The sequence below is a fragment of the Saccopteryx leptura genome, chromosome 1, assembly GCF_036850995.1.
Source record: "Saccopteryx leptura isolate mSacLep1 chromosome 1, mSacLep1_pri_phased_curated, whole genome shotgun sequence".
Lineage (NCBI taxonomy): Eukaryota > Metazoa > Chordata > Mammalia > Chiroptera > Emballonuridae > Saccopteryx > Saccopteryx leptura.
This window is the reverse complement of record NC_089503.1, coordinates 285,400,890-285,421,630: the sequence shown is the minus strand read 5'-3', so window position 1 is coordinate 285,421,630 and position 20,741 is coordinate 285,400,890. Positions and strand designations below refer to the sequence as shown.

The 20,741-nt window shown below is 42.1% G+C and overlaps 1 protein-coding gene across 1 annotated transcript; it reads left to right on the top strand.

Moving 5' to 3' along the window:
* Positions 1–12,532: 12,532 nt before the first annotated feature.
* Positions 12,533–13,206, top strand: H2AJ (H2A.J histone). The gene has a single exon (XM_066355278.1). The coding sequence runs from the start codon at positions 12,649–12,651 to the stop codon at positions 13,036–13,038; it is 390 nt and encodes a 129-aa protein (XP_066211375.1). The 5' UTR covers positions 12,533–12,648; the 3' UTR covers positions 13,039–13,206.
* Positions 13,207–20,741: the final 7,535 nt, after the last annotated feature.

Sequence of the window (20,741 nt, the reverse complement as noted above, 5' to 3'; positions counted from 1 at the left end):
TTATTCTATATTTTAGTTATTTTATCCTTACTTCATTGCTCTTTCCAGTCACCCCGCACACAGCAAGCTAAATCCTAACCTAACGGTGCGCCTGAAGGCGATGGGGCTTGTCTCTTGGTTTGCTGTTTACTGTTTGCCTTCTGCTAGCTCGGGTGCAGAACCCGCGGAGGACGGAGAGGGGCGGGGGCATGTGTACGTTTACCTCTCCTGGGCCGTGGCCCCACCCCATCCATCCGCACACCGTGCATCCCCGCTTGGCTTCTCTGTCACTCAAACTGCTTACTTGCTAGTCCTTTTGCTTCAGAGTTTGGAGAAACACTTTCAATTTGTGGGCTCCGCTTTGTATTGAGCATGTCTTAAGCCACTGTGATGGATTCATTATTAAATTTAGCCACCGGTCAATGTATGGAAACTGATCGGGACAACTTGGGTTCCCAATTACTATATTCCAGACTGTCCTTATTATCTGGGAATTAAAATTCCCGGTTGCTATTACTTATTACAAAACTGAAACTTGTTTCAGGAGAACCTAAGAATTAGTGCACCAATAAAACAAAAATATAAGACAGATAGTAACTAGCACCCGGAATAAGAGGGTGTTTGACTATAGAGATATTAATTATTACACACAACAAGGGGAAGAAGCCAACCAAAGAGAATAATTTCCTTCAGAGGAGAAGTCAGATAGAGTGCCCTGAAGGTAGATTTTGAGAACAAAGAAAGTCACTTAGCATAGCCTTTAGTCAGAAGCTTTCATTCTTGACACCAAAGACTAAAAAAGACACATTTAGACATTGAACAAAGGACTTATACACAAACAATGTGCACCTATTTCAATGAAATAATACCAGATAATTTGATAAACAAAGACCAAGCCTCATAGACAAGGGAAGAGCTCCCCTTGTGGCCTCTAAGGTGCACACAGGTCTCTGCAACAGAGATTTCTTAACCAGGGGTTTTAGAAACAGACACATTAAAATAAAGACTGAGCTTGACCAGGCGGTGGCGCAGTGGATAGAGCATCAGACTGGGATGCAGAGGACCCAGATTCGAGACCCCGAGGTCGCCAGCTTGAGCACGGGCTCATCTGGTTTGAGCAAAAAGCTCACCAGCTTGGACCCAAGGTTGCTGGCTCGAGCAAGGGGTTACTTGGTCTGCTGAAGGTCTGCTGAAGGCCCACGGTCAAGGCACATATGAGAAAGCAATCAATGAACAACTAAGGTCTTGCAACAAAAAACTGATGATTGATGCTTCTCATCTCTCTCCGTTTCTGTCTGTCTGTCCCTGTCTATCCCTCTCTCTGTCCCTGTAAAAAAAAAGAGAGAAAAATAAAATAAAATAAAGACATCTTGGCAAAGTGCTCAGAGACTGGTGAAATGTACCTTTGTAATTGTTGAAACTGTATGATTTGTGCTGTTGTTATAATTTGTGTAATGTGCCTAAGTTCCTTGTGCAGAAATAACTGTGCTTTAAATTGTAAGCAAGTAAAAGAGGTGGAATGTGGGTCAAATATATTTGCAAATATGATGTATATGTTTGCTCACTTATAGTTTGCATTGGGTGTGGGGACAGGCTGTAAGAAGGCAGGGTCATTATAGCCTAAGGCTTAGTTTTAAGACTAAGCCTTTCCCAACCTTTTGAGGAATCCTGTTATGCCTCAGATGAGTGACTTTGTATTAGAGACTTCTTTGTTTGCATATTGGATTAAAGGTTTTGATTTCTACACTACAAAATGGGGCAGAGGAGCCCATGTTGGAGGAGAGTAGAGAAAGGCCACGTTGAAAAGAGGAGAAGCAGTCAAGATGGCGGAGTGCTGAAGGAGAAGCTAGTTTGTGCAGAGTTTGTGCAGAGAGAAGGAGATGGAAACAGAGGTAAATAAGGCTGGTGAGGTACAAACTTTTGATCCTAGGAAAACTTGGGTAAGTCAGTGGCTTTGGGAGCCCTGAATGGAAAGGAAGTGTTTTCCCACTGTGTGTATTTCTTGCCTGCCATGTGCAAGCTAGGATTAAAGCTAATGGTCCACCAGTTCCTGGCTCCGTTAATTCATTACCTTCAGTCTAAATCAAATGCGAACCTGCATTGGCCAGGCAGCTGTGATAGTGGCCGTGGCTACTGGCTTTACACCCTCCCACAGCCAAGGCTCCATTAGAGCAAAGTTGGCTTTGGTGCTGAGGACGGCTCCATGGCCTCTGCTTCAGGTGCTACAATGGTTCTGCTCACAATGGAGCAATGCCCCAGAGGGGCTGAGCATTGCCCCCTGGTGGGCATGCCAAGTGGATCCCAGTTGGGCACATGCAGGAGTCTGTCTGACTCCTCCTCCCCACTTCAAAAATATACAAAATAAAACCCCAAAGCTGCTAATAGAAGATACTATTTTACTGAGTTGAGCAGATATTTTAAATATTAACACATTTCATTACTCACTATCAAAATATCACATTTGTTTATCACTGTTGATCACATTAAAAAAGTCTTTAAGTCAGGAAGATGTTAAGTTCATGGAAGCAGATCCAAAACATAGTTTTCACTTGTGTGTTTGAATTTTACCATTGGTAGCAAATAATGTTGCTTGTATTACTTGAAATGACAGGCTTGATATACTTTGAGAAAATGTCTGCCTAACACCCAAGTCTGAATAACCATAATCTGACTTTCAAGGAAAAATAGTTTCCACACAAAAGTGACTAGTTCAGCTTACAACTCAAGCAATCATAGCAATCATACAAATGATATGTGGTGGGTGAATATAATGGCTACTAGTATATTTTGGTACCACTGCCTTGATATGTGGCTGAGGTCATAGTAGTTTTACCCCACCATTGCTTTTAAACTATTAACATTAATGACAACATAGAGAGTAAGGCAAATATTGTACTATTTTAATATTCTTGTGAAAATAGTTTGACTTTGCTGACCCCTTAAAGTGTCTTGCAAACCCTCACCCAAAAAGTTTCTATGGACCACAGATTAGAATCTATGGACCACATTTTAAGAACCACACTATACGTGATAATTACCTTGCCCAATTGAAGATATTATCTCCCATTACTCTGCTTTGCTCACAGCTCCACCCACGTAAGGACATTTGCCTTAACTGTTCTTTCTGCCAGCAACTCTCTGTCATTTGGTGTCTTTATTGTTATCAGATTTCAGCTCAAATGGCACCTCCTAGAGGCATTTCTTGTGATAATCCAGTTTAAAGAACACTCCCCTAGTTCTTCAATGAGATTACCCTGCTTTATTTTCTTTATAAAAGTTACCATCATTTTGATACTACTTTGTTTATTAATTAATTTTCTTGCCCCATTAAAATTTAAGCTCTATCATTTCAAGGAATTGAATTGTCTTCTTCATTTCTGTATTTATATCTCCTAGAATAGTGCAGTCAAAATTCAATAAATATTTATTGAATTGATGAATCTTTAAAAGGACCTTGAGGAATTAAAAGAAAAAGTGAATGTAATTTCTTCTATATTATTTTTAGAGAATAGTGTAAAAGTTAAAATCTATGAAGATGATCAATTTGGAGATATTTGACATCTTTACTATATTGAGTCTTCTTATTCAGGAACATGGTAAGTCTGTCCTTTATTAATATATCTAAATAAAGTTTTGTGGGGGTTTTTTTTTGTATTTTTCTGAAGTTGGAAACGGAGAAGCAGTCAGACGGACTCCCACATGCGCCCGACCAGGATCCACCCGGCATGCCCACCAGGGGGCGATGCTCTGCCCATCTGGGACGTCACTCTGCTGCATCCAGAGCCATTCTAGCGCCTGAGGCAGAGGCCACAGAGCCATCCTCAGCGCCGGGCCAACTTTGCTCCAATGGAGCCTTGGCTGCGGGAGGGGAAGAGAGAGACAGAGAGGAAGGAGAGGGGGAGGGGTGGAGAAGCAGATGGGCGCTTCTCCTGTGTGCCTGTTACATCCTGGGGAGATAGGCCACAGCAGACACAAAGTGAATTTTATAAGTTTTATTGCAAACCTGCGCAGGGACTGCAGGTAACCCACACAGGGGAACACTGCAGCCCCCCAAACCTGCACAGGGATGCAGGTAACCCACACAGGGGAACACTGCAGCCCCCCAAACCTGCGCAGGGACTGCAGGCAACCCACGCCTCCGAAGAGACTGGAGCACTGCAGCCACGAGCTTCTAAAATGGCTCCTTTTTATAGGGTGGCTATATAGGATGAGCAACCATCATAAAGAAGCTGATGTGGCTGTTAGCTATTGGCTAGGGAGGTCGTGCGCAGTTACGGGGGGGGGGGTATTACTCAGTGGAGAATTTCAAACATAAACTTCTGATAAGAGTCTCTGACTCATAAAATGCAGGATGTTGCTGAACTCTTTGTTCTCGGCGTCACAGGGGCCTTTGTCAGCACTCCCTGTTCCTTCAGTAGTTACACTCTTGGCAGCCCCGAGCATGTCAGTACTCCCTGAATCTAACATGCCCTGGCCAGGAATCGAACCCAGGACTCCTGCACGCCAGGTCCACGCTCTACCACTGAGTCAACCAGCCAGGGCCGTAAATAAAGTTTTTGTATTATCTACGTAAGTATATTGTACATTACTTATTAGAATTATTCACAACTACTACATATTTACATATGTGTAGGTTATTGTAAGTAAACTATAAGCTATATTTTAAAAATCCCTTCTTGTTTATGGATAGAAATTTATTATTTTTTATATTAACCTTGCATTTGGTAATCTTGTTAATCTCTTATTACATACTAATAATTTATAGATAAAATGTTTTTTTGTAAATGAAAACATATCTACTAATTTTTTCCCTCTTTTTATTGTATTGTTTTAAATAGGAGTGGTGAGATAGTGCATTTTAGTTTGCCTAGGTGGGAAGTAAGACAATCTTTTTTATACTTTTTTTTAAAAAAGATTTTATTTATTCATTTTAGAGAGAAGAGAGAGAGTAAAAGAAAGAGAGAGAGAGAGATAAGGGGGGAGGATTAGAAAGCATCAATTCCCATTTGTGCCTTGAATAGGCCACCCCAGGGTTTGAACTGGCCGCCTCAGTATCCAGGTCTATGCTTTATCTACTGTGCTGCCACAGGTCAGGCAGTAAAACAATTTTTATATTCTTTTTTTTTTTTTTTTTTTTTTTTACAGTGGCAGAGATAGGGACAGACAGACAGGAATGGAGAGAGATGAGAAGCATTGATCATTAGTTTTTTTGTTGCATGTTGTGACACCTTAGTTGTTCACTGATTGCTTTCTCATATATGCCTTGACCGTGGGCCTTCAGCAGACCGAGCAACCCCTTGCTGGAGCCAGCAACCTTGGGTCCAAGCTGGTGAGCTTTTTGCTCAAGCCAGATGAGCCCGCGCTCAAGCTGGCGACCTTGGGGTCTCGAACCTGGGTCCTTCCTCATCCCAGTCCACTACCCACTGCACCACCACCTGGTCAGGCACAATTTTTATATTCTTATTTCTCCTTCTTTCTTATCTATTCTTTTCACCTAAAAGTAGGTATCTTATTTTTCTTATTTTAAAGGTAATTATTTTTCATATTTCATCATTAAGTATAATGTTTACTGTGGTGTTTAAGTTTTTATTTTATTTTTAGATTCTTTTATAATGTTAGTGATATTTTCTTCTAATATTTTGTTTTCCAAATTTTTAATCATAAAATAATGCTTTTATTGTATTGTTTTTCTGCATCTACTGAGATGATCAAATGCTTTTTCTAGTTTTCTTTTTCTTTTTTTAAATTCTATTTATTGATTTTATAGAGAAAAGGGGAGGTAGCAAGAAGTATCAACTCATAGTTGCTTCACTTTATAGTTGTTCATTGATTACTTAGTGTATTGTGCCTTGACTGGGCAAGCCCATGGTTTCAAACAGGTGACCTCAGCGTTCCAGGTCAATGGCTGTATCCACTGTGCCATCAAAGGGAGGCCATCAAGCTGAGTTAGAAACCACCTGGCCTCACTACCAGTTCCAGCTGGCCTGCATGTTAGGAAGGTGTCGGGTCTCTAGCACTCCAGTGGCCTCCAGAAAACACCGTCAAACAGGCAGCCCCTTTGCTCGCGATCTCCTGGCCGCACAACTGGATCACTGGCAGGAGGACCCCGCTACTACACAGGTAAGGTGACCAATCGTTCTCCGTTAGGGAGGGCAGTCCTTTTTTTGTAAGTTCCGTCCTCCCTCGAAAAGTGTCCTCCTACATGTCCTCCTTTTTGATATTAGAAGACTAATCTGTAAATGTCTGTATTCGATGGATGCAGAGTCAATGCATTGCATGTGATGTGATGTATTTGTATGCGCCATGACAATTTGTCAAGGATCAGTACAGTGCCATAAGACACGATTATGAGACGCATGCACTCTGCACGGGAGACCTTGAGAGAGCACGCGATATGCCGAGTGGGTAAATGGCTTTGTTTACTTCTTACTGAAACAGGCACATACGACATTGTAGACTCATGATTATTTCTTTCTCAGTGAATATTCAATCACAGACAGGTAAGTAAGCACAATTCACATTTTATTAATTCATTATCTATATATTTAATAATTTCCAAATATGTATAATTTTATTTACAAGTATTTTCCCAAAATTCGAGTTTTAAAGTGGAAATCTAACCTCAAACCATATCTATTAATAATGCATTTTGATTAAATGGGTGCATAAAACAGACATTTTTTAAATTAGAAAATGATAAATACACCCAAATATCACTCCAAATTAGTGGTCTTGTTTGATATTTAGTTTTACTAAATGAGTACTTTTTTCTTACAATTATTAAAAATTAATAGGCATGTAAGCATAATTACAATATAAACTATTACCAATGTTTTTATTATGCATTTATCATATTATCGTGTATTATTGTTGCAATGAATAAAATATTTCTTTTATTTACGATATAGTTTTCTTCAATTTATTTTTGTCCTCCTCATTATAAAAAAGTTGGTCACCTTAACACAGTCTCTCTCCTACATCACTTTCACCCAATGTAGTAGAACCCAACCCCAGCCCATCTGCCTTCCTTACTCCCTCCAGCGGCTTTGAAGCTAGGGTTTAACTCCCAGCTCAACCGGGTCATATGACACAGTCCACTGAGCAACAGCTGGGCCTGATGTTGGGCAGAACAGGACGCTGTCTTTTGCCCCTGACCGCACTGTGGGCTCATTCTTGCATTACCCCTCTGGGATTCAGCACCCGCCGCGGGCTACTCTGGAATAGGGACGCTCACCGGCTCTGCGCTGCTAACATAGTGTGGACCGCCCACGCGTAGTGCAAGGGCCACGAGCTTGACCCGGCCGTGGACGTCGCCCACACTTGGCCGCTTTGCCTTCAGCGTCTGAGCTTGATCACCTCTTATTCAAAACGTCAGCGACAAACTTAAACATGAACACTCGGCAGTACTCCAGCCAAGCACACTAGGACTGCATTTCTCGCTTTCTGACTTGCCTGCAGCAGGTGCTTTCTTATTGGATGCTGCGACGTCTTCAGCTCTACGAGGGCAGGCACCCCTGCGGCACAGGCGAAGAACCGCCCCGCCCCCACCCGCACCCCTCGATGCGTGGCTCTGGCCCGCAATCCCAGGCAGAAAGCCCGCCAGCCCTGATTTACATATAAGCCAGAGGCCTGGGCTACCTGGAAGCTGTCTCCCACTCCTCAAACGTGGAATTTGTAAAGTAAAGATGCTTGCTTCTCCCAGACAGATTCCAAAGAAATGAGGCATCCTAGACATGGCGCTGGGTTCCCCATGCGGAGCTTGACAGCTCACACCAACCCTCCTCCCAAGCTCCAAACATTAAGCCTATAACCGAGGGACACTTTCCAGAGCCGTTGCTTCGATGCAAACTTCACTACATTTAATGGCACCTGAAACGTTTCATCAAAACCATCTATCTGTATTCAGATCCGACACTCGCACCGTAGATAGTATTAACAACTCTTTTCTTGACGTTTTTGGGGGCCTTAAAAAGGGTCTTTTGGAGTCTGGAGGTAAGTCGTGGAAGCCTCACAGATGGGAAATGGTGTTTCAGGGCATACACTGCGTCCACTGCTCGGACCATCTTGTGCTTAGTGTACTCACTGTAAGTCACCACGTGGCAGATCGCATTCTCCAGAAGCACAATGAGCTCCCCCGGGCTCCTCATAGGTGAACCCAGAGATACACTGACACTGCCTCCTTCAGCACGACCGTGAAGGTGAATAGCAGGCTTCATTCACAATGCCCTGGATTTTTTTCCTACGACCTGCTTGTGGCGCTTGGCACCTCCCTTACCCAGACCTTTACCACCTTTACCTGGACCTTGCATCCTTACGGTAGTGACTCACCTAGAACAAAAAGGAAGCAGCCAACAGTTCTGTGAGATTAGACCAGGGCTTATAGTTCCTTGCAGCGGGATGTGTTTGAAAAACCTCAAGAAAGTGGGCTGAACTCTAGGCTTTGGGAAACCTTTCTTTTACCTCTACAATAGTGAGTCCAGTACGCAGAACAAGACTGATTTTTTATTGTTCACTTGTTTGGGAAAACTTTTTGTTATTTTTGCCATAAAATTGAGGACAGACTCAATAGAATGTATATTGCCTTTTCTCAATGCTTGAAATAAAGTAGGGCGGATTCTTTGCCTCAGTTTCCCCCCTCCTTTCTCTGTCCTCCACCTGCTGGTGGGCCCTTGTCTCTAATTCTCATGCTCGCTCAAATTCTAATTCTATATTTTTCAAATGGAATGCTTACTGTTATAATAACCAACCCCAGACGAATGTGAAAAGCCACAGGAATCAGCAAGGCTTTATATCTTGCTAAAGTTTGAAACAATTGCTTTACACCTGTGGGTTTGTTTATTTTTAAGTCACTAGTGGAGAAAAAGGAAACTTTTAAATGGTTCTCTATTTTCTCTTTTGTGGCTCAGTGAAGAAGTAAATTTATTTCAAAAGAAATCTTCTAACCTTCTCCCTTGTCTCCTCCCCCCAAATTTTCCCTCGCAGCTTCTTCTGCACAATTTTTAATTTTTCTGACTTCTTCACTCCGTCACCCAGAGTGTGTACTTGCTTTTCAACCAAAGAACTATTTCTTTTTTAAAAAATTTTTTATTTATTCATTTTAGAGAGGAGAGGGAGAGAGAGAGAAAGAGAGAGAGAGAGAGAGGAGAGACAGAGAGAGAGAAGGGGGGGAGGAGCTGGAAGCATCAACTCCTATATGTGCCTTGACCAGGCAAGCCCAGGGTTTTGAACCGGCGACCTCAGCATTTCCAGGTCGATGCTTTATCCACTGCGCCACCACAGGTCAGGCCAAAGAACTATTTCTGTAGCTTTATTTAGTTGAATTACTGTAAATTTCTTATTTCTTCAAAATCCGAGGTTCTCACTTCCATTTAAAAATCCAAAGTTCTTGTAAAATAATAGATGCCACGATTGTGGCTATAAACAGTGATTTAGGAGGCTCTCAATTCTTTCTTAAGAGAATCCTTGAAAAAATTACAGAACTCAGTAATGTTACTGCTCTTGGAGACAGGACTCTGTCTTCCCAAAAGGTTTTATTGTGGGCCCTGGCCAGTTTGCTCAGTGGTAGAGCATCGGCCTGGTATGCAGGAGTCCAGGGTTCGATTCCCGGCCAGGGCACACAGGAGAAGCGCCCATTTCTTCTCCACCCCTCCCCTTCTCCTTCTTCTCTGTCTCTCTCTTCCCCTCCTGCAGCCAAGGCTCCACGGGAGTTGGCCCGGGCGCTGAGGATGGCTCTATGTGGCCTCTGCCTCAGGCACTAGAATGGCTCTGGTTGCAACAGAGCAATGCCCCATATGGGCAGAGCATCGCCCCCTGGTGGGCATGCTGGGTGGATCCTGGTCGGGTGCATGCGGGAGTCTGTCTGACTGCCTTCCCGTTTCCAACTTCAGAAAAATACAAAAAAAAAAAAAAAAAAGAAAAAAAAAGAAAAGGTTTTATTGTGTATTTAAAGTGTGATTTAGAACTCTTTTTCAGGTACTTAACATCTTGAGGAATGAATATTTTTAGTAAATTGTGCTTCCTGTCCCTGGCCTTGAAGGATAAGACTTTAAGACAGAAAAGCTTTATGGTAAATATTTTTTATATATCTAAATGTATATAATTTATCTTTATCCATCCTTACCCATCTCCATAACATAAAAAGTACTCTTTGTTGTTGTTCTTAAAGATGGGTTAAAAAAGTCCTTGGAACACTAGATGGTTGGAAAAAATCCTGAATAGTTGAATTGTACTATATGATTTTAATCCTGGACTCACAGGGAAGAAGAAAAGTCTATCGAATCTTGAAGAGTCAGGATTCTTGTAATGGTAAAATAGGTTGATTTATTTATACTAACCATGACTAAGGAATCCAGGTTAGAACATTTTCAAGTGAAAAATCTCTTGCTTGCAAGAATAAAAAGAAAACATAATACCAATAATAATAATCTGTTAACAAGTTTCCCATGATATAGGCAAAATTTAAACTAAATTTACAAAACTCATTCCAGGAACATCTTGTTAAAAACTGCATCAGAGATTTGTACGTCTATTAATTCAGCTTATCTAACAAGTTACTGGATGTTTGCTAATGTATTTAATCTTTAAAACACTTTGGAATAGATATAGAGAGGGAGGGGAGAGAGAGAGAGACAGACAGACAGACAGACAGACAAACAGGAATAGAGAGACCTGAGAAGCATCAACTCATAGTTGGTGCACTTTAGTTGTTCATTGATTGCTTCTCACATGTGTCTTGACTGGGGAGCTCCAGTGGAGCCAGTGACCCCTTGCTCAAGCCAGCGACCTTGAGATCATATCTCTGATCTCACACTCAAGCCAGAGACCCAGTGCTCAAGCTGGTGAGCCCATGCTCAAACTGAATGAGCCAGTACTCCAGCCAGTGACCTCTGGGTTTCAAACCTGGGTCCTCAGCACCAAAATTTGATGCTCTGTCTACTGTGCCACCATCAGTCAGGTGAAAATAATTTCTAATAATAATAAAAAAAGAATTTATTTTTTTCCAAATGCTATGGCTCTGCAAAGATAGTTGCCATTCTTTTTCCTTTAGTCTTTTCATGACATCTGAGCATCACCAGAATGTCTTACATGACTACATCTACCTCTGTGCTTGTCTACAAGGAGGCCCTCATTGTCTTCCTGGAGATGTGATCTGAAGTGCTCTGACCAAGTAGGCTAAAGCCAAGGCCAAGATTTTCAGCCTCAGCAACTAAGCTGAGCCTGCATCCTCTGCGGAATCTAGAGGCTCCTTTCGGGCTCATAACCTCAAAAACAAGAGATGTTAAGTTTTGACTAAGTGAGCATATTTCTGCCCTCTGTGAAGGAAGAAGCATTCATGTCTATTCTAGCACTCTAGTTCCACAGCCCTTAAAAACCAAGATTGGCAGCCTGTGCAGTACAGAATTGTGCGGGAGCCCAGTATCATCTGGTCTAGTTCAAGTTCAGACAGCCAAGTCCATATGAAGCTTCTTTTGGAGCGGGCTCCTCACAGTGTTGGGTTATCAGCTGGAGCCTCTGGGTTTACCTGAGGCCAGGCACTTGGTAAAGGAACAAGCATTGTACACTGCACTGGGCAGGCAGAATTCAGTAAAGAGTGTGTTATTTCGCTTGAGGACCAGTGCTGACCATATATGCGGGCTCTAGACCAGGGTTCCCCAAACTACGGCCCGTGGGCCACATGCGGCCCCCTGAGGCCATTTATCTGGCCCCCGCTGCACTTCTGAAAGGGGCACCTCTTTCTTAGGTGGTCAGTGGAGGAGCATAGTTCCCATTGAAATACTGGTCAATTTGTTGATTTAAATTTACTTGTTTGTTATTTTAAATATTGTATTTCTTCCCGTTTTGTTTTTTTACTTTAAAATAAGATATGTGCAGGTTGCATAGGGATTTGTTCATAGTTTTTTTTGTAGTTCGGCCCTCCAACGGTCTGAGGGACGGTGAACTGGCCCCCTGTGTAAAAATTTTGGGGACCCCTGCTCTAGACTAGGATAACTACTGGCTAGGATGCTGTATTATGGTGAGAAAATCGGCCTAGAGGACACAGCAATGTCTGACACACTGCACGCCAACTCAAGGGACATTTGTTTATGTATTTATTTATTAAGACATCTTATTTATTAAAAAAAATTAATTGCTTTTTGAGAGAAAGAGAAAGGGGAGAGAGAAACATGGATTTGTTGTTCCACTTCTTTATGCAGTCATTGGTTGATTCTTGAATGTGCCCTGACCCGGGTCAAGGGACATTTATTTCTTGAGCTCTTCGTACTTGTGGACCAAGTATTTCTTCTTCTGGATCTTTCTAACCGTGGTTCATTAATTCTTAAGACTTTATTTTCCAGAGTGGTCGTTGAAATATCAGGATCCAATACATTTCAAGGAGCCCTCAAAACAGAGCCTGACGGGCGGCTATGTAAATAAGAATGGAGGTATGCTCTTTTGATTGGAGAGAGCTGGAGAAGGCGGTCCCCCTGCCCGAGTGCTAATTGGGAGCGGAGTCTGTCTATCATTAGGTACCGGCGCCCAGAATGTTGCGGCGTCCAATGGTAAGGAACTGCCTGGTGGCAGCAAAGTGTTGGTAGAGGCAGTTCCGGTGTGTTACGTTGCATTCCTATACCCGGACCGGGATCGTTTGGGGTTATTTTCTATCGCTGGAGTTTTAGGCGAGAGGTGAACATGTCTGGTCGCGGAAAGCAGGGCGGCAAAGTGCGGGCAAAGGCCAAGTCCCGGTCCTCCCGCGCAGGACTGCAGTTCCCGGTGGGCCGAGTGCATAGACTGCTGCGCAAAGGTAACTACGCGGAGCGAGTAGGCGCCGGGGCGCCGGTGTACCTGGCGGCGGTGTTGGAGTACCTGACCGCGGAGATACTGGAGTTGGCTGGCAACGCCGCGCGAGACAACAAGAAGACCAGGATAATCCCTCGCCACCTGCAGCTCGCCATCCGCAACGACGAGGAGCTAAACAAGCTGCTGGGAAAAGTGACCATCGCTCAGGGCGGCGTCTTGCCCAACATCCAGGCCGTGCTGCTGCCCAAGAAGACGGAGAGTCAGAAGGCGAAGAGCAAATGACCCAGATGCCGCCACTGGGAGCTGGCTTCCCGATCAAAGGCTCTTTCCATCGCCTCCCCGCAGTGTTTTTGAATATGCTGGGTCGTGGAGGGTCGGCGTGACCTAGTAGGGAGGTGGGGTGCGAGGGGCCCACGAGGGTCGGGGGCCAATAAAGTCGGTCAAAATCCAGTGGTTGAGAGCGCTGTGTAGTCGCGGGGCCTGCCGGAGACCTCTGGAGCAGGTACCAGCGAGTCGGCTTTGGTCCACAGGTCACTCTCACGGCGTTATGGGCAGATGAGGGCGACCAGAAGGAACACACTTGGCTTGGAGGTGAGCAAAGTTGGGATCTCGCCCTGCTTGCTTTAAGGCAAAGGAAAGGCAGATTAGGTTTGGGTGTGCAGAGTGGGGTTGGGGGCGTTATTTTTACAGCCTCTTCCCAGGACTTTAGCTCTCCTTCTCTGCCTGGGCAGTTTAGAAACCAATCTAGGAAGGAGATGATGGGACCCAGCTGGTCTGCGCAGAAAGTTGTCTCTGCGGCCATACTTTTCAAAAGGTGGAGTGACTTTCTGTTTTGGAAGAGTGGCTCTGAAACACGGTGACAACTTAGGTTTTTCTTAACCCATTCGCTGTTGTAATGGCATGTTTTGGATATCATATATTATATACACACACTTATGTTCACATTTCTTTAAAATGAAGGAAACGCCCAGTATTAAGTGTAATACATAAACATGAGTCATGAGGTTGGAAATTTGTTCCCCTGACACTCAAGTTGCATAACAGTACAGTGCCTTTAAGCATGAGTAACATGCTTATGAGCTTTTAAAATTATTTTCTCAAGTTTCTATCTTGATAATGGTCTTGTCTCCATCATGTTATACATGTTATACATTGGAAATGTACTAGGTTTGATTTTGCTTTATAATAACAAATAGCCTGCTTGACATCCCTTGTGTTCTTCCATTGGCCCAAGTAATGACCTCATTCCAACTCTACCTATCGAGGTTGCACTGCTTAATGCCATGGCAGTGCTTTAATGAACGTGTGACAAATGACTGAAGTGCAGGAAGGAACACATTTCAGATCAAGAATCCACATTTAAAAGTTAAACACTACCAACTTTATTCTGCTCTTGCTTGTCCCTTCCATTTCACCCTTTTCTGCCAGCTTCATTCTGGTCTACAGGGCCCACGAAAAAGATCCCAGTTTATATTTCACTTCTTTAAATTCATCTTTCCTGTGAGTCAGGGTTGAAGTCTTTCTGGAAAAAAACAAAACAAAAGGGTATGTCTTCATCCTTAGTAGTCTTTGATCTGTTTGCCCACCTGGACTTTATTTCTTCCCCAATATTTATTGAGCATCTCTAAATGATGTGCTCAGTACTAGGTGATGGGTGAGGGGAGTACAGCTATGAATGAGACCAACTATGTAGATTGCCACTCTCATTGAGCTCCCTTTCTTTTCTTTCCTTTTCTTTTCTTTCCTTTTCTTTTCTTTCCTTTTCTTTTCTTTCCTTTTCTTTTCTTTTCTTTTCTTTTCTTTTCTTTTCTTTCTTTTCTGAAAGACAGGACAAGGAACAAATCAGTATCAGAGAAAAGGATTCCCCTTCAGCTTGTTAGTACTTGCGTCACTTCTCAATTTGTGGAATGAATGTTGGGATTACTTTTCCCATGTAGTCATCTTTGAGGTGTACAGAGGCCAGGCCATACACACTTTGGTTAGGCAGATGATTGCCCCCTAATTCCTGACTAGACAGACCCCAGGGGTACCATGGGCAGGTTCCAGGATGCCCAGCTATTTACCCTACTCCTACCTTTCATCCAGAAGGTTTCTTCATATGTATAACGGTCATAAAGTCCATTTTGAGGACTGAGATAGTTTATTTACTACATATATTAGGCACTCAGTAAATTATTTATTCATTTTAGAGAGGAGAGAGAGAGAGAGAAATAGGCACTCAATAAATTAAAAGGTAGTAAATGAGGCATTCAGTAAATTAAAAGAAGTATCATTTCCTATTGGATAAGGGCTTACCCTTCTAGGTTGAAAAATTGGTAACCATACCCGAATCAGATTAGTTTTGTTTTGTTTTGTTTTTACTGCCCAATTGTTAGGATAATTCTCAGTGTTACCACTTTGTGGACATGGTAGGCAGTGGAGAAAAAATACATATCTAGCGCTGGTTGTGACATTTAAGTCTTAATTTCCTAAAATATTTGAGACTTATTACAAAAATGGTGAAGAAATAAGGACAAAGTCAATCAAGACATTTATAGGGAAAAAAACCTACCAACTTTTTATTTTCTCTCTGAAGATTCCCAGGAGTTCGTATCTACCCTGTTACCTGAAAGGTGAGATAGGTAAGATACAAGGTGTGGTGACGGCCACCCCACCTCCGATACCCTGACATTCTTAGATTCTCCTTAAATACTTCCCTTGCTGCAAGATTCCATCAGTCTCTCATCATACTATTTTCGAGTCTTTTTTTAAACAATAATTTATTAACAATGAAAAATGCATACCTCCTGCAGAATCAGTTCAGCCTGTGATCCTTGATAAGCAAATGGTTCTTGACCATGTATGGCTGTTCATTTAAAAAGCCAATATTTCTTCAAGTACAAGACCATACGGAAGAAGACAGACAGTATAAAAACTGATGGGACCTAAATTCTGATGTTTAATAGACTTATAATCCATAGTTGTATTTATAGAGACACATTCTTTCCTGCAGAGGTAAGCCATTTAGTGAGACAGGTTGTGACTTGGGCAGAACTTATTTGTTTTTCTGCAGGGCCAGGCTTGTCTTTCCATCTCTGAGAACTGGCCTGTTTAGGTTTCTCTGCCTGGAATCAAAAGGTTTAGTCTGGCCTGTAATTGGTGATGACTGGCCTACTACATGCAGACTCTTCAGAAATCCTTGTCCAGTGGTTGAAATGTCATCTGCCATGGTGTTGAAGAACTCAAGCTCTCTGAAATGAGATAGGTTCAAATTCACCCTGTTCCTTACTAGTTGGATGAGGTTGGAAATGTTAATCTCTTTCAACCTCAGTGTCATCTGTTAAGAGGGGATAATAATAGAGTTTACCTTTAGTGGGTTTTGGGGAGGAGTCAATGAGACAATGAGTTTCCCATATAGAGTTGCTTAGTAACTGTTCTTATATATAGACTTAGAGCTAGCAGCAGTAGTTATGGAACCTATTGCAATAGGTAAACATCATTCTAATAATCTGTGATTTTTCTGGTAGAAAATCATAAGTTTAGTGGCTGTTTTACTAATTACAGGATATCCATAACTCAATCTATAACAGAAAAAGGTGTAATAAATAGTTAACACTTGTGAACCTTATTTTGCATTTTCCCCCCAAGACAATCTAGTTTAGAATTAATGGTTTGTTAAGTGCACCATGAAGATTAAAAATGGAATCTGTTTTTCAATAACTTACTGCCCATATATTATGTGTTATACCTACAATCGATAACCACTGTCAAGAAAAATGGTTTTAAATATAATCAAAAAGAATTATAATCTAGCAGGCTACATGTAAGACAGGGAGATGCCCAGTGTGTTACAGTAACAGGGAATAGAGGCACCTGTGACCCTCAGCCTGTTAGGGAGAGTGACACTTGTGATCAGTTTAGGTATAAGGGTTAGCCTGATATGACAGGGTAGTCTGGACAGAGAAGCAGCATACACAAAAACAGGGATCAATATACAACACCTGCACCTGGATATGAATGAATCCAGGGGAAAAGACTTGGAAATAGGAGCTGAGGAGTCATGACTAAAAACGGTTAGAGTGGACACAATCATTCAGAGGGAATATATGTATATAAAGGTATGTGTGGATGTATAAGTAAATGTATAGAAAACAGCCACAACTCACAGGGGATGTGAGGATCTGTGAGAGCTAATGTGGCAGAGGAAGAGGAGCCGGTAAGGAGATGAGAGGACATGGCCCGAAATTGCTGCATTCTGTGGTAGACCCTAATTTGCTTATACTTTTACATAGAACTAGAAAATGTTCTTTAAAGGTTGATACATTTCCCACACAGCAAATGCTTACAAGCTGGCTCACTTTACTAATGGCCCTGGACCGGATATGCATTTTAACCTTTTTTTTTTTTTTTTTTTTTCAGTGATCAGTATTTTCAAATGTTTGTATTTTTCAATTTTTAAAATATTTTAATTGAGGCCCTGGCCGGTTGGCTTAGCGGTAGAGTGTCGGCCTGGCGTGCGGGGGACCCGGGTTCGATTCCCGGCCAGGGCACATAGGAGAAGCGCCCATTTGCTTCTTCACCCCCCTCCCCCTCCTTCCTCTCTGTCTCTCTCTTCCCCTCCCGCAGCCAAGGCTCCATTGGAGCAAAGATGGCCCGGGCGCTGGGGATGGCTCCTTGGCCTCTGCCCCAGGTGCTAAAGTGGCTCTGGTCGCGGCAGAGTGACGCCCCGGAGGGGCAGAGCATCGCCCCCTGGTGGGCAGAGCATCTCCCCTGGTGGGCGTGCCGGGTGGATCCCAGTCAGGCGCATGCGGGAGTCTGTCTGACTGTCTCTCCCCGTTTCCAGCTTCAGAAAAATACAAAAAAAAAAAAATTTTTAATTGAGCCTGGCCTGTGGTGGCACAGTGAATAGAGCACCAACTTGGAATGCTGAGGTCACCGGTTTGAAACCCTGGACTTGCCAGGTAAAGACGCTCTAATGACAAGCAACCAATGAACAGCTAGAATGAAGCAATGACTTCTTGTTCCTGCCCTCTCCAACATCGATAAATAAAATCTTTAGAAAAACTTAAATATTTTAATTGAATTTATTTGCATTTTACCCTTTGCATTTTTACACTGCACATACAGAAATTCAAGGTATGTTTGGTGACAACTGATACTGTCTTTTTAAAAATGAGACTATTGGTAAAGCTATGCTAAATATATTGGTAAAATATATTCTTTATTATCATTCCATTTAGTTGAATAGTTTTTTACATATTTTAATGAAGTTTAATTTTTTAAGTGTTACAGAAACAATTTATTCATTCATAAAGCAACATAGGTGTTTTAGAATGCTTAAAACAATTTTTTATGATAATTGAAAATATTTATAATCATCCAGATAATATTTATTTCCCTAATAGAGAGAAATGGAGAGTAAGAGGAACAGAAAATATAAAAGAAGCAGAAGATGAAAGGGAGCCAGCTTCAGGCAGCTCTACAATTGTCCCTGTAAAACTTTATTTTGTGTTTTTCTCCAAGGAGAGGAAGAAGAGTTTAGGTGTTGAAAAACAGATTTTAACATATACATACATAAAAGAGAATGATAGTATATTTGCATAGTAACATGGGTCCTTGATAATTTTATCAAGCCATGCATTAAAGGCCAGCACTACTTAACTTCAAATTATGGAAATAAAGGGGGGGGGGGAGAATAAGCTTAACAATAAACAAAATTATCTTTCTTTTAGACAAACCAGACAAGCAATCTGCTCATAAAGGTTTACTTGCTTTCATTATAAAGTACTTTCAAATGAACTGTCTTGTTCATGTCAAAAGCTGAAGTGGCTGTTGCAATTCCAAGAACTCCCTGATGAAACTGCCTGCTAAAGGGTGAGGTGTACAAATTAGTGTCATGATGAGTAAAAACGGAGGAAGCAGGTGTTTTGGTCTGGAAGAGGTGCAGTTTTAGATTATGAGGAGAAATGCAGTGCTTTGTAAAGATGTGTAATTTCTGATCCCCAGAACTTGGCCAATGGCCAGTCATCACCCGGGCAGACTAAACAAATCACTTCTCAGGGACACAGAGATGAGAGTGAGGAAGAAGTCTTTATCAGATTTAGAAATGGTGGCCTGAAGCAGTTTGTCCTAAGATCACTGCTCTGAGAACTTTTGAACTCAGCCCTCGGAGGTCAGCGCAAAAGCAGACTTTTCAGTACTGTGTCCACCCTCTCCCTACAGACTGTACCTCTTACAGACTAAATATATATTAAGCAAGCTAACGAACTATGAAAACAGGGAATTGAAGACTAAAAATTTTACCAAAGAATATTGATCTAATGAGAAAAACATTCCAAGAAATCTTATTCCTAGGGAGGCATAATAAACTCGGCACAAGTGCTTCAACAAAATAATTCAGCACGGACTTACCTCCCAGCCCTGAGCAGACGGCACCTTATACAGAGGGAAGACCACCATGACCATACTGGGAGTTGAACAAGTCGAGTTCATTGCTCTTTGCAGCGAGGGAGAATACATACTGTGGGGAAATGTGGTGCATCTCACTACGAGGGTATTAGAAAGGATTTGTGGTAGGTTTGGGGTTTGCATACACTGACTTAAGGTTTTGCCCAGGATTGCATGCCGTTGAGAATAGAGGTAAGTCTATGATTTGATTAGCTTAATACATCTAATAAGGTACAAGGAATGGAGTGAGGCTAAAGCTATAATTAGTGAATATGCTAATGCATGTTGGCCAGCACAGGGGTCTGTTTGGTCATTTTTGTGGTTTGGACAACTCTTGTGTTTTGTACAACATATTGGTTCTGTTTTGATTTTTCACAGCCACAGAACGGCCTTGACTGGTGTTGGTGTTCTGTGAAATTTTCCACAATAAACAACTGTGTAGTTAGTGTCAGGCCAACTCCTAGCAACACCAGGACCTGGCTGACGACAGTGCAGGCCAGTTCTGAGCTGTCACAGGCTGCTTTCTCTTTTCTCAGTAGCTAAAGAAAAAATGTGACCCTGAGAAGAGAGAGGGCTTGCCAAGCAGTCAAAGTAGATAGCCCATTCAAAGCAAGTGTTGCAGTGTCCAAGCACCGTGGATAGAGGGAGCTACTGTCCATGGGTATTTCAGTCCCACATTTACATCCACATCTTATAAAGACATCCCTTTGTAATTTTTATTTTTTAATTTTTTCATGAAGTGAGAGGCAGGGAGGCAGAGAGACAGACCCTGCATGCTCCCGAACTGGAATCCACTGGGCAAGCCTCCTACCAGGTGATGCTCTGCTCACTGCTCTGTTCCACTGCTCTGTTGCTCAGCAACTGAGCTATTTGAGCACCTGAGGCGCAGCCATGGAGCTATTCTCAGCGTCCAGGCCAACTTGGTAAAACCATTTGAGCCATGGCTGCAGGACTCGAGAAGAGAGAGACAGAGAAGGGAGGGGGAAGGGTGGAGAAACATGGTCACTTTCCCTGTGTACCCTGACTGGGAATTGAACCCAGGACTTTTACATGCTCGGCTGAACTCTTCTGCTGAGCCAACCAGCCAGGGCCACATCTTGTTTTCATGTTCATCAAGAAACTTTTTATCTTTATTTTATCTTTTTGTGTGTCTTCATATAGGGTAATAATGTTATGGTTTCTTTAACATAACCATGTATTTCTAATAATAAATTGTTTTAAATTTACATTTTTGTAAACTTATGTAATTTTTATATATTTAAATGTGTGTATCAAGTAAATACTATGACCGTTCTTTCTACCCTTCTTTCAATACTCAGCTTCCCATTTGCCCATTCCAAATTAAAACCGATGTTATCCTGATTTGAACTTGTCAGAAAAAAAAATTCAACCCAATAAAAATCTAGGCATTTACTTATATGCTTGCTAAGCCTTGGTTTTCTCATTCATAAAAGTAGGATAATAATTTACTATAGAGCAGTTAGTGACTGGTGCATTGTAAGAGCTCATAAATGACTACTATTGTGATTATAATTTCTGCTTCAGTTTTCTTTCCTTTT